We start from the raw sequence: 13,821 nt of genomic DNA on the forward strand, positions 1-13,821 counted from the left end.
CCTGCACTATGCGATTTAGGCCCAATTTCACCCGAATCTGGTCTGAGAAATAGTCTCAAGTCACGTGTATTTGACATCCGATCCGATGTGCAGTCCCAAGTCCATCGGATCGGAGGTTGGACGGGCTGCACATAAATCGGCGACAAATAGCAGGTGCTGTTTAGCACCTGCAATGTATCTCATACGATGCGGCACCGCTGGCAACACCTGTCTGCAGAGCATGGAATCGCCAGGCAGGGAAGGCGCTCCCCCATTACTGCATCCCTGGCGGACATGAATTTAAAAATTGTTTCTTTAAAAAAATATGGGCTGCTGCTGACTGGCTGAGAGGTCTTCTGAATGGGCTTTTTATTCTCCTGCCTCCTCCCAGCTCCCCAGGTTACATGCGATTTAATTGCATATAAACAATTGAACATTTATAAAACGTATATGAGCTCCAGGGAAATCGGATCTGGCTTGTCCTTCGAACAAGTCGGACTAGTGTATGGGGGCCTTTACCTAACCCTATTTATTTGTGCAACATACCAGCTGCATTTTGTTTAAAAAAATAATTGCAAGTAGATGGTGAATACTGTATAGCCACTAACTGACTCCTTAGACCCCTGATGGCTAACCTTGACTCTCCAGCTGGTGTTGAACTACACATCCCAGCATGCTCTGCATCAGATTTAGCATGGCCAAATAGCAAAACTGAAGCAGAGCATGCTGGGGGATGGGTAGTTCAACAACAGCTGAAGTGTCAAGGTAAGCCATCAAGGCCTTAGACCGTAGCCTTTCCTCAGTGTATTGTAACAACTCCATTTCCTAAATCAGCGTTTGCGGTGTTTCATTTCAGGATGAAAGGTATTGGAACAGACGGAAGAAGAACAACGTGGCAGCCAAACGATCTCGAGATGCTCGTCGGCTTAAAGAAAATCAGATCACGGTCCGAGCAGCATTTCTGGAAAAGGAGAACACTGTACTGCGCACGGAGGTGGCAGAACTGCGCAAGGAGCTGGGCAAATGCAAGAGCACAATTACCAAATATGAGACCCAATATGGACATTTGTAAGCATTCTGATGAATTAACACATGTATTATTCTGTTCAGATTTGAGAGTACAACCAGTTTAACTCTGGCATTTCCTAATATCATGAACTCCCATACTCTTTAGAAATGGGACCTCTGGAGCACAACCGGTAGTGGATTAGTGAGGTTTCTGTAGTGTGACGAATATCAAAAGCTTAGGTAACACTAAGCAGACTGATGAATATGTTGGCGATCTTTAACAAAAGCCTGCTGCTGGTAAGTAGCAGTTAGGGTGATGATGATGATTACTAGTGGGAGAATTATATACCAGTGCTGCCGTATAGGCAAAGAGCCCTTATTTAACTAAATTCCCTTTACTTCTATACAAGATCCTATTTAAAAAAGAAGCAGCCACACTTTTCTATGGTTATGGAGATTTGTATACATTCATGTGAACCCAGCCGGTGAAATGGCTTCTGTAAGCATTGCATGCCAGTAGAAAGGGGTTAGGGGGGGTCGGGACGGCTAGGGTGACCCGGGGGAAGCTCCGTTGCCACATGGCGTCACTGGGGCACTTCTACAGTTGGTGTAATCATGCAGGAATCCTTATACAGGTTGAGTATCCCTAATCCAAAATGCTCGGGACAAGAAGAATTTAGGATAACGGATTATTCCGTATTTTAGAATATTTTTATATTTGAAAGAAGGAGAGATCTTGCATTTATGATGTATAAGCACATGAAATACAAATATATTTTATTTTTATTTTAGTACACAAACTTTGTTTCCCTTTTTTTATTATTTTTATCTCAGGCACTGAATATGAATGCCAAACAATCATGTCCTTGCACATATCTGGTGCCAGTTACAGATGTACCCAGTAGGTTTTTAGCAAAAAACCAAAGTACATTTTGGAGACTATGGTTTTCGGAATAATTTGGATAAGGGATACTCAATCTGTACGTACATTTACGTGACCTCTCTACTTTAAACTATAGATGTGCAGATTCGGTTTTCCTCAGTTCTCAAATAAGGATCGTGTTGGTTTTCGGGTGTCACATGTTTTGGATAGCCAATGCGATCCTGCTTTGAGATTTGAGTAAAACCAAACCCTCTCATCTCTGCTTATTTCATGCAGTGATGTACTGAATTGTACTTGTTTACCACCATCCAAAATGAAATTTCTGGTCACCTCCTATGGCACCAATCTTAATGGACACCTATTAGCAATACTATTTGAACTACCCAGTGAATGTCCCATTTGGATCCTTCCTGTAAGGTGCTAAATCATCCTTACATCCCATCTTTCATTCAGTTGTTGTTGAATTAAGATATTTATCCACTTGCTGGAGTATCAAGGTGTGAGCACATACCAGTATAGGCAACCATATTTTAAGGTGGCCATACACTACTGAGATGTATTGCAGCAGTGTATGGCCATCACGTGGTCCTTTCACCTGCAATGCATTACATGCAACCCTGCCCCCTAGAGGGGCAAAGTCACAGGTTCGATGCGCACAGAACCACGCGTCAAACCCGACGGGGTCGTCAAACACATCCAATTTGGGATCAGGTGATATCGGATTGGGTGCAAATGCACCATTTACATTTGTAATCCCGATACCTAATAAATACATGTATAATATATCTTCTATTGTATATACTGTAGTACAGAATGAAGACAGCATACCACTGCATCTTTTATGTCACATAACTTAGTTGGTTTATCTTTCTCGATAGAAAGGTTTCTGTCTTTGTTTTATTTTTAAAATACCGATGTAACATGCATGCCGAAGTAATTACATAACCGGACACTGGCCCTTATTCAGATCTGATCGCAGTACAAATTTGTTCAAAAATGGGCAAAACTATGTGCACTGCAGGTGGGGCAGATGTAACAAGCGCAGAGAGTTTAATTTGGGTGGAGTGTTTAAAACTGAAATCTTAATTGCAGTGTAAAAATAATGCAGCCAGTATTTACCCTGCACAGAAACAAAATAACTCACAAATCTAACTCTCTATAGATGTTACATCTGCCCCACCTGCAGTGCACATGGCTTTGCCCATTTTTCAAACAAATTTGTACTGTGAGATCTGAATAAGGGCCATGGTTTTTAAAGTGCAGGAATTTATGTATCAGTTACTTACATGTAATAGGCATCCTGTGACCATATAAAGGCACATGTGTGTATCTTTCTTTACTGATCTGGTAGTAAATGGAACATAGTACCAATTTTCAGTTTGGTTTATGTTCATGGATGTAATTGTGTGCTCTGTAACACGTGGAACTATGTAATGCATGCCTTTTTTTTTTTCTTCATATTTTGCATGTCTTATGTGAGCAGTGTAGGACATATTACTTCTATAGTTGAGATAAAAAGTAACATCCGTTATAATGGAACTGTGTTCTGACTACCGCGAAAATTTAATTCTGATTTTGTATGGAGTTGGGAACTTTTCTTTAATGAATTTGTAAAGAAACCAATTTATTTGTGTAATGTTAACCTAAAAGTACTATGAGGGATGTGCAGTCAGTGTCAAGATGGGCATAGGTAGAGTACACAATCTGATTGTGTAGTCTCTGACTAAAGTTCTTGTGAAACGTCAAGGAACAGAACCGTATATAAGCAGCACTGCACACAGAAGTCTGTCTGTTCTCTTCCTTTACAAACTCATTATGGAGCTGATCAGAGGTTACTGGAGAGCCATGATGTCCTGTGACAAATGGAGAGTTTTGACCCAATGCGAGCTGCTTTGGGGAAGTACTGTGGTTTGCAGAACTTCTATGCAGTTCTCTTGCAGATGAGAGTTGCAGCTGACTTTGGTCCACTATCACTGAGGACTATGTTGGCCCAGTTAGAGAAGGTATTGATCTGCTGGTGATTGGTATGCAATCCAAAGCCTGCTGCAAGCCGTTTCCAGGAGTTGTCCAAAGACTTGGTGCCACAACGGGTGCCGGACGGCTCCCCGACAGTTGGGATTCCGACAGTCAATACTCCGACGTCTGAATCCCGACTGCTCCCTCGTGGGGGTCCACGACCCCCATAGAGGGAGAATAAAATAGGTGGCGAGCACAGCTCACCACCATGCCCGCAGCGAGCCGCAAGTGGCTTCATTGCGCCCCCCCCGCTGTGCAGTCGGGATTCCGACGTCCGAGTAATGACTGTCAGAATCCCGACTGTCTGTGATTTATACCACACCCGCCACAACAATGCCACTTCCCACAAGTTTAGTATAGTGATGGATTTTCTGGCCCCTTGCTACGAGATACAGGGGATTTGTATGGAGTCACTGGAAGCTGCAGTGGTGATTTTCATCCAACATGTAGATGACATAGCTGCTGTTCCAGCTGCTTCACTTAGTGCTTTGAGCACATGCAACGTTGCATAGATTTCTCTGGGGAATATAATGTTCACTTTGTAAATGTACTTTTTGTGCATCCGGAAACTTATTGCACACCCCTCATACACTGCATTTGAGGGCAGGTTTTTTAAATTGTACAATGTTAAGTCAGTTCATACATTACAGTCCTGGTTTTAAGGCTATCCATGCTTGAGCACAGGTGACTTAATTTGATTCAACCAACTGTAATGGCAGCTTTTGCAAATCTCTGCATTAAGTAAAAAATAAAATGTTTTGTAATCTACAGTTTATTAACTATTGTATTTAAAATGTTGTAACCCAAGTTAACATGTAAATATAATCAATATGTTTGTTTATATTCATAGTTTTGTTCTAAACTATGCATTAAAGCAGCAATCCCAAAGAAAGGATTGTTTACTTTGATTTAAATACCAATTTAAGTACTTTTACAATCGCCTCTAAAAAGGGCTTATAATTACCTCACTAATGACCATCAGGCAAAAAATTAGCACATGTAATTTAATACCCAACAGCATGGATTTTTTATTTTATAGAGCACATGCACAATCTTCCTTTCAAAGTCTCGGCAAAGAAATAAGTGGCTCAAAAAATGGTCTCTCAGTATGTTATGTGCTGGCAGAGGATGATAGATCATTGATTGGTGCTATGTGACTGTGGTTGCTATGGTATTCCAGGATACTTTCTAGAATTAGAAAACCTTGGTAGTATTCTGTAAAGAAAAGGGAGAACTCTCCTTCCACCTTCTCTTCCATGGGATTTCTGCTTTAAATTTTAATACCAGTAGAGGGGCCAGTGTCATGTCATCTTGTGGCACTATGGTTAATATTTCGCTTCACCCCTTAAATTCTAAAAACATTTTTAGTTTCATGTTCTACAAGCTGCTCTGCGAGTGTAGACTGCTTTTATAATCTTTAAATTTGTCAGTGTATGGAAATGTTTGTATTTTTTAACAGTTTGCAAATATTATTAGTGTAAATGGGCGTTAGATTTAAATTGATATCTGACCCTTTGAGAAACGCCTCATTAAACAGAACATGTAATGATCTAATAAGAATGTTGTCCTCATTTAAACTGTTTGCAACCACTGTACTGACTTTATTCTGCTTTTATTCAAAGTGACTTCAGTGATTCAGATTGATTCTTCTTTCAACATTTTTTTTTTCTCTTCTTCCTCTTCAACACATTTGTCAGTAAAACAATCCTACGGCTACCAGGAATGGATTAAACCATTAAAAACATGAACATGTCTTCAACTACAACAAAGCTTTTTTTTTTTTTTTACATGGAAAGAGGAAAATACATAATTTGAAGTACAGATATTAAAATCCACAGGGAGTTAATACTTCAGTCTTATTAAGGGTATTTTTTGTTGTTTTTGTACTCCTTTTTGCATCCAATTGGCAGGACGTAACAAATGGTAATAACAAGCACCTTCATATTGTACTGCAGAAGGGAAGGAATTGAGCGGGTGCAGAATGAATTGTAGCATGGTAGCTTTGTATGAAGTGTAGAAGTGTCATGTACAGCTCCACCAAATTCTACATGCTGTTTTGTATGGTTAGAGGAGGTGCATCTGTGTAGAGTGGTGGGAGTGATCAATTCTGCCCTTACAAGGGGGTGATTAAATTGATTGTTAAAGCAGGGTAAATAATCGGTGCCCATTGTTGCAATTTAATTGTTTTTTGGTGCGCCTTAATTATCGCACTCCATTAGTCAGTGTTTTGGGCATGTATAATGGCTAGACCCTTTATGGGTAACCTTGACACTCCAGATGTTTTTAAACTACACGCCCCAGCATGCTCTGCTTCAGTTTTGCTATTTTGGCCATGCTAAATCTGATGCTGGGATGTGTAGTTCAACAACAGGTGGAGTGTCAAGGTTACCATCAAGGGGCTAGACTCTACTAAACTAATGGGTGTGACATGAAAAAGTGCTGAATAAGATGAATTGTCTGATTTTAACAACAATTAAGACCGTGTAACAAACAATTGAATTCCCCCCCCCCCCTTGGAAAAAGATTGCTTTCCATCATTTCCCTCATTTGCATACACTCTGGGTGATGGGGAACACATGCATGCAAAGAAATTGGAGGAAGCCTTATTAAAAAAAAAAAAAAAGTAAAATATTAATATTTTTATGTGATTTAAAGAAATAAAAAGTTGATCACTAGTAGCAACTTGTTGCTGATTGGCTGGCTCGGGAGCACTTGGAGAGGATTTAATCTCTAAATATTATGTGTGAATAACCTGGGGCCCTCTGGTGTTGTGAAAGTTGTTAGTTTTGCTGAAGCCTCAGCTCTGACCTGTGTTCAGTATCCAGAGTCTGACAGGGTTTAGAAACTATTGTTTAAAGTGTCCCTGTTGCCTTCATACAGCTGTGGTAACCATTGTGTTTAGAGCAAAGAAACATGACTGCATTCTTTCAATCTAGTTTTAGTGAATGGTGATAGCTACAAGGAACTCTGGGTAAATATGTGTCCAGAAAATGGTTACCTACACTCTATGTAGGCAGTGCATTTGCTTTTTCATTTCTGTGGGAAAAAATATTCTTTAATGTTTTAAATATTGTTTGGAAGGAGATATATTTTTGGTATCCATAGTTTATCCCTACATGTTTTTGTTTTATAGTGTTCCCTGCATTTATGAAAATGAACGATTTCACTATATACAGTACATGTCATCTGTATTTCTTTGTACATATTCCTAATAAGACTTTTTTAGAGGACAAATATTCATTTTCAATAACACAATATGTGTATATATCATGTTATACCTAGCTGCAGTGGGAACATGAAAGGTGTTCACAATACACAAGGTGCATTCCTGCTTAGTGATGTAGGGCAGGTGATTTCCCTGGTGGGGGTGTGGTATAGGGTTCGGACAGTCGGATCCCGACTGGCCGGACCCAGACAGCATGGTGAGCGCCACAAAGCCCCTTGTGGGCTCGTTCGCCACCTATTCTATTCTCTCTCCATGGGGGTCATGGACCCCCACGATGGAGAATACCTGGTGGCCGTCGGGGTTTTGACTGTTGGGATCCCGACATCGGGTAAATGACTGTCAGGATCGCGTCAGCCACCCCCTGGTGGCTAGACCATACACACATAGCGCTGTGTGTATGGGTGGTCTGTGCTAACAATCTATCTGGATTTTGCCTCCATGTGCTAAAGATCTGAGAGGGCGATGTATGTGGCCAGTCATCACTGCTATGGGGTGTACAAATGGAGCAATTTGTGCTTTCATTTGTAAGCGATCTAGACAAATCGCTTAAAAAAAACACCCTGTGTGTATGCCTCTTAAGGGAGGAATCCACTCAACCGTTGAGTTGACCCACACTGACCAATTCAATCACAAAGGTGGTCTGTGATAATGCGGTTAACGCGCAATGAAACCGATTGGTTCTGCATTTTACGCAGAATCAATGAGTCACCACGGGGAAAAGCTTAATTGAATAGCTTCAGGCATAAAAGACAGCGCTAAACCCTGCTGCTAATTGATTCCTCCCTAGGGGTCATTTCAGATGCTTTTTGTTCCTTCTATTTTCACTTTTATGGACAGTACCTCTTATATGGTAATATATTTTGCAACTATAAGATTTGGTTTGTTAATTGCATTTTTATATAATTTTATATACTATATAAAAATATTGAGTTTGCAAATATGACTGTTTCGAGATGTAGGAAAACTATATGTATATGTTATAAGATTGCTACTACACCTGTACATAAATTCATGAAATAAATCTGTTTCTGAGTGACTTTATTAACCATAAAGGAAGGGTGGTGTGTGTCACGCAATTATCAGTAGCTGGCACGGGGTAGTCACTCCCCTATATGGTACAGTAAAGAAAAAGGTGCCAGTGCTGGCTGAAAAGCTGCAAGATGGTTCAAACTATAATAATTTAATTGAATAAAAAATAATAGATTATTAATAAACAATATTACATAATAAATAAGTGAAAATATACATAAAAACTATTTTAGCTAAAATTCTCAGCTGTGATGACTGATTCATTTGAAGGTTGAAGTAATGTCATACTTTTCCACTTTATATGTAAGGGATTTCATATTACCATTCTGTGCTGGTATGTTGATTTGTAGAGTCTGGGTGAAATTAGGGGTGATGCTGTCATCCCAAGTTTTGCAAAGATGTTTCCCACAGATCCCTGGTTGCTCTATATTTGCAAGAGCTCAAGAGTCCTGATACCGCTCCACTTGTTCTTCTGATTAATTAGGGGCAATGTCTCAAAAATTGCAATGGCCAGTTCCTGTGGTGGTGGTGGTGGTTCTCAGGATAATATGATTAGCAAACCAATGATGTGAGTCCCAGTTCGATAACTGAAATATAGTTCATCGCGTTTTCCTGGATTCTATATTCCGGCTTCCTCAGGAGAAATTTTCTTTTCCAGAATTGACTGCATTTTCACAATTTTATTAGGATTTTTCAAACCCAAAGTATAAAGATAGAGTTAACAATGCATTGGATGTTACAGTAGGTCATTAATCATCCTTCTGTCATCTGTACATGTTGATCAATCTATGCGGAGGGAGCGGGGTTCAGTGTGTATGCGCCATATTGTGCTCCTGCAGCACTGCCTATAGGTAACTGTATTGGCGGCTGCGGATATTGCTTCAGTGTGTACCCTGCAATAGAAACTACAAATTGTATTCTCCTTTATAAACAAGGTTTGTCACATTCAGTTGTTACATTTATTCATACTTACCTACCCCTTGTAAGCTGCTAGAGGCTCGCGATTTTTGGGGTACTTCCGCGCAGCCCTGGGCTGTTTTTTTTTATGGTGGGAAGCCGGGCCTAATGATGAGACCATTCGGAACCACCCCCCTGAAGCAGGGCTGCCCACCCCCCTGAAGCAGGGCTGCCATCAAAAATTGTGCGGCCTGGGTATCACAAAATAGGCAGGGCCTCCTTCCCTTTCTCAAATAGTCGGCATGCCTAATTAGGGATGGCCATCTTTGCCTTTGCCATGAATGCCAAAACTGCAACTGGCCATCGATAGTCTAAATCTATGCAATGGATGACCATTAATAGTTTTACGTATCATTATGTTTGACTGATTTGGCCTCTGGGCCAATCAAAACACATGGGCAGGGCTTCGCTGATATCAGGGCCCCCGGCACTTTAGAAAAAAACAAAAGATCATCGATGGTCGATGGCTATCCCTATGACTAATGAGACCTGTACTGACAACACTACTCAACCTCTACATTCCTTTAAGGGAAATGTGAACTTTGTTTATGACCAGTTATACTTACAGTAATAGACTACACTCCTGGGCCCCCTTTCTGTCTATGCCCTGGACCGGAGTCCCCACAGTCCCACCCTGATGGCGTCCCTGCCCTGAGGTGTTGCAGTGCCTCCCAGAAAAGACACTTGTATCCCTTTCACACAGAAAATTAATTACCCGGGTGAAGAAGTTCCACTCGGGAATTTCATTAAATACACGGGTCGTTTTTCTGTGTGAAAGGGTCGATTCAGATCTTAAACTCCGGGTTTCCGACCCTGCAAATGACCAGGATCGGAGACCCAGGTTTAAGATCTGGATCAACCATTTCACACAGGCAAAAACCCAGTATAATAGCGCAAATCTCGAATTTAGACCTGGAGGTTTGCTCTCCTGTGTGAAGGAGGGTCTGACAACAGCGGCTGAATAACCCGGCATATTCGGCAGGCGATGTCTGACAGCGGTATAACAAAGTTGGTAAGTACGCATTTGTTAAACTGACTAACACTCCTGTTCTACGTCATTCTCCTTGTGCTGTTAGACTTTGTTGCCATCTAGTGACCTTTTTTTTTTTTTTTTTATTATAGTTTTACTAGATTTGATATAAATGCGTACAAAGGGAAAATATCCAGTGTGTACAATATCAGTTGACACTGAATAAGAGCACAAAGGAGAAGGTAATAATAATTGTGCGCGATTAAAAACACTGTGCAGCTAAGTACATACACCAAAGGGTTAACATCCAAATTGTACCCCAAGAATCCCTGAAGAAACAAAAAGATAGGTGTATAACACAAAGCGCTCAATGTGTAACCTCTATACCAGGCATTCCAAACCACGGTCCTCCAGGCACACCAACAGTGCAGGATTTAGTGATATCCAGGCTTCAGCACAGATTTTATTTATCAGAATCCCTCAGGTAGTCACCTGTGTTCAAGCCTGGATATCACTAAAACCTGCACTGTTAGTGTGCCTTGAGGACCGTGGTTGGAATGCCTGCTCTATACCATAAAGGGGTTTGAGTCACCATATTAAGAATTCCAATTTGACAAGATGAATTCACTAACTCCTTTTGATTTTTCAATATTCAAATTTAGATGTATATCTGAAATGATAACCATCTCTCCTCACAATAGATGTGATCAGGGTGGAATGACTGGAAAAAAAGAATGGTGCAAATTATCTTCAATAAAATATTAATTTAATATAAGTCCACACTTGGTTTTCCATTTGTCTAAAAGCAGACCCCATTGAGCATGGCCAACATAGGCCATCTAGTGACCTTTATTGCATAGACCGCTTCCTTTGTACAAATTACATACTGAAGAACAGACCACTGTGAAATACTTGTCTCTTTGCAGTTTACCCCCTCCATGTGCAGAATATCCATCTCCCAGGGCAATACCCACCCTGTGCAGATTCCACCATGTTCAGAGTACCCTCCCTCCCCCTCCCATGTTAAATACCAATCTTTGTGCATATTTCACCCCTCTTATACTGAAACTCCCTTTCCCATCCCAGTGCATAATAGCAAATGAATTACCCCAATCTGTGCAGAGCCCACCTAGCTTATGCAGAATCCCCCTTCCCCTCCCATGCATAACAGACAGTCCTTTTCAGATATAAACAAACACTCACATTGTGTGTAAAGGAGGGTCCTGTGCTGGCCGCTAACTGCCACCGGCGCTGACAGTTCTCACTGCTGACTGATGCTAGTTCCCACCGGCGCTGAAAGTTCTCATCTCTGACTGCTGAAGGTCCCGCCGCCGCTGTTAGTTAGTCCCCGCCAGTGCAGTGCAGACCTGGATCAAGGGTAGTTGCTAAATACTAGTGGACTAAACTACCTTTCATGCCCAGGGTGAGGAGCAAGGCCACGCCACCACCAGTTGCCTTTAGTAACTCCTGTAGGTGGTGAGTGAAGCAATGCGGAGCCACCATGCCTGAAGCGTGGTGACCAAAGCGAGCCCGCGAGGGTCCGTTTGGGTCCCTTGTTCCGACCTTGCTCCTCCTCTCTCAGCCCCCTCTCCTCCCTGGTCACGTGAGCAGATCCTTTAGCCCATTTGAATTTAGCCCTAACCCTGGATGAAGCTGGGTCCATATACAGTATATATAAAAATCTATTTTTGTATTAAATGCCGTGAAACAGTGGAGGCTACTTTGCCCAGGACCTACAATACTGTTAATACAGCACTGCCCGTTTTACAAGTTTACACAGAAGTTTGTTGCAGTCATCCCACCCTCACATTTCACCATCTCAGACTCAGCCTGATCACCAGTGATTTTTGCATTGTATAGATTTTCATTCATAATACAAATAATAATAAGGGTACTTGTTTCCTAGAACGGCCACACCAATGTTAATCGGGTCGGTCACATCGCATCGACGCGATGGTCCCGATTTTTACATTGATTGAAATGTGAATAGGGTCCCTGGGACCCTATTTTACATTGGATTCAATGTAAAAGTCTCCCCAGACCCCAATTTTAACCCCCTCAACGGCACCCCACGATTGCCGCCAACCCGAAGCGTGGCGAGCGTAGCGAGCCTGCGAGGGGCGGCGATACGTGTCCTCCGACCTTTTCATACCCCTACTATCCACGTCGGCGTGGAGTTGAGAATATAAAGTGTGGCGAGCGCAGCGAGCCACCGAGCCCGAAGCGTGGCGAACGCAGCATGCCCCGCGAGGGGACGCGTATAACTTCACAGGTATATGCGTCCCCTCGCGGGGCTCGCCACGCTTCGGGCTCGGTGGCTCGCTGCGCTCGCCACACTTTATATTCTCAACTCCACGCCGACGTGGATAGTAGGGGTATGAAAAGGACGGAGGACGCGTACCGCCGCCTCTCGCGGGCTCGCTACACTCGCCACGCTTCGGGTTGGCGTCAATCGTGGGGTGACATTCACAATGGGGGGGGGGGGGCATATACAATGAGAAATGGGCCATATTGGCCCATTTCCCATTTTTTCCCCCCGATTACAATGTTAAAAATATTTTAACATTGAACCCTATGGCAAAATCGGGTGCATCGCGTGCCATGTTAATGCACCCGACCGACGCGATGGACCCGATTTTGCCTTTGCCGGCAAAATGGACCTGATTTCAAAGGAAATCGGGTCCATCGGGGGTAATCGTGTACCTTAAGTTAAGGTACACGATTACCCCCGATGGTGGCCGTTCTAGGAAACAAGTACCATAATAAGATTACAAAACCACTAAACTGCAATGATTTGGTCACTACGAAGTTGTCTGAGTTTACAGTGTGTGTTGGATGTAGGGATGCTGCTGGGATAGCTGCATTGCAGTGATCTTACAGTAACATACAACCAGAGGCAGTACTGTTTTGTGCCAGCAGATGGAGTTTAGTGACCTCAGCTTCTGTTCACACATGCCGTGTATTATACGGCTGCAGACAGTATGCTGAACGTGGGATCACTCTATACAGCATACAGTATGTGACGTCAACATTGATGGTGACATTTGGATTCGGTATGAAATCCCGACAGTGTCAAAATCCCGACAGTGTCAAAATCCCGACAGTGTCAAAATCCCGACAGTGTCAAAATCCCGACAGTGTCAAAATCCCGACAGTGTCAAAATCCCGACATTTAAAATCCCGACAAGGTCAAAATACCGGCATATAGAATGTGCAGGTGGAACAGTCAACATGACTTTGTGTTGACAGGTCGGGAGTTCAACATGGGTTTTTGCACAGTTTTTTGACCCGAATGTCGACATGGACACAGTTGGAAGTGGACCGCAGCCCCTTGCATCGCTCGCTGCGCTCGGCACACTATTTTATTCTCCCACCACGCCCTAGTGGATGGTAGGGCATGAAATACAGCCTGTCGGCACATGTCAGGTCAAAAAACAAAAAAAACCATGTCGACACAAAATCATGTTGACTGTTTCACCTATACATTCTTTAGGTCAGTATTTTGACCTTGTCGGGATTTGAAATGTCTGAATTTTGTCCTTGTCGGGATTTTGACTACATCCCGTGACATATAATGTGATGCGATTTTTAGGTTAAAAAATCGCACAATATCGCATTTTCCAAAATCCCAAATGTTTTAAAAAAAATCAACCATTTAACACAGGGCTGGGCAACACCGGCCCTCCAGATGTTGATGAACTACACATCCCAGCATGCCTTGCATCAGTTTCAGCATGGCCACATAGCAAAACT

At 42.3% G+C, this 13,821-nt stretch overlaps 1 protein-coding gene across 4 annotated transcripts in view; it reads left to right on the top strand.

The window, feature by feature from the left end:
• The window catches only part of TEF (TEF transcription factor, PAR bZIP family member), a 45,674-nt gene extending 37,541 nt beyond the window's left edge, over nt 1-8,133 (top strand). For 2 of the 4 annotated variants that reach the window (XM_083156287.1, XM_083156285.1), the window contains exons 4-5: nt 836-1,047; nt 5,509-8,133. In XM_083156287.1, coding sequence (XP_083012413.1) covers nt 836-1,047; nt 5,509-5,530 — 234 coding nt within the window. In that variant the 3' untranslated portion in view covers nt 5,531-8,133. Of the gene's footprint in view, nt 1-835; nt 1,052-5,508 lie in introns of those variants that run through there. The other 2 variants (XM_083156288.1, XM_083156286.1) reach the window with 1 other exon arrangement.
• Nucleotides 8,134-13,821: the final 5,688 nt, after the last annotated feature.

The sequence above is a fragment of the Crinia signifera genome, chromosome 8, assembly GCF_055691185.1.
Source record: "Crinia signifera chromosome 8, ASM5569118v1, whole genome shotgun sequence".
In the NCBI taxonomy this organism is placed as follows: Eukaryota; Metazoa; Chordata; class Amphibia; order Anura; family Myobatrachidae; genus Crinia; species Crinia signifera.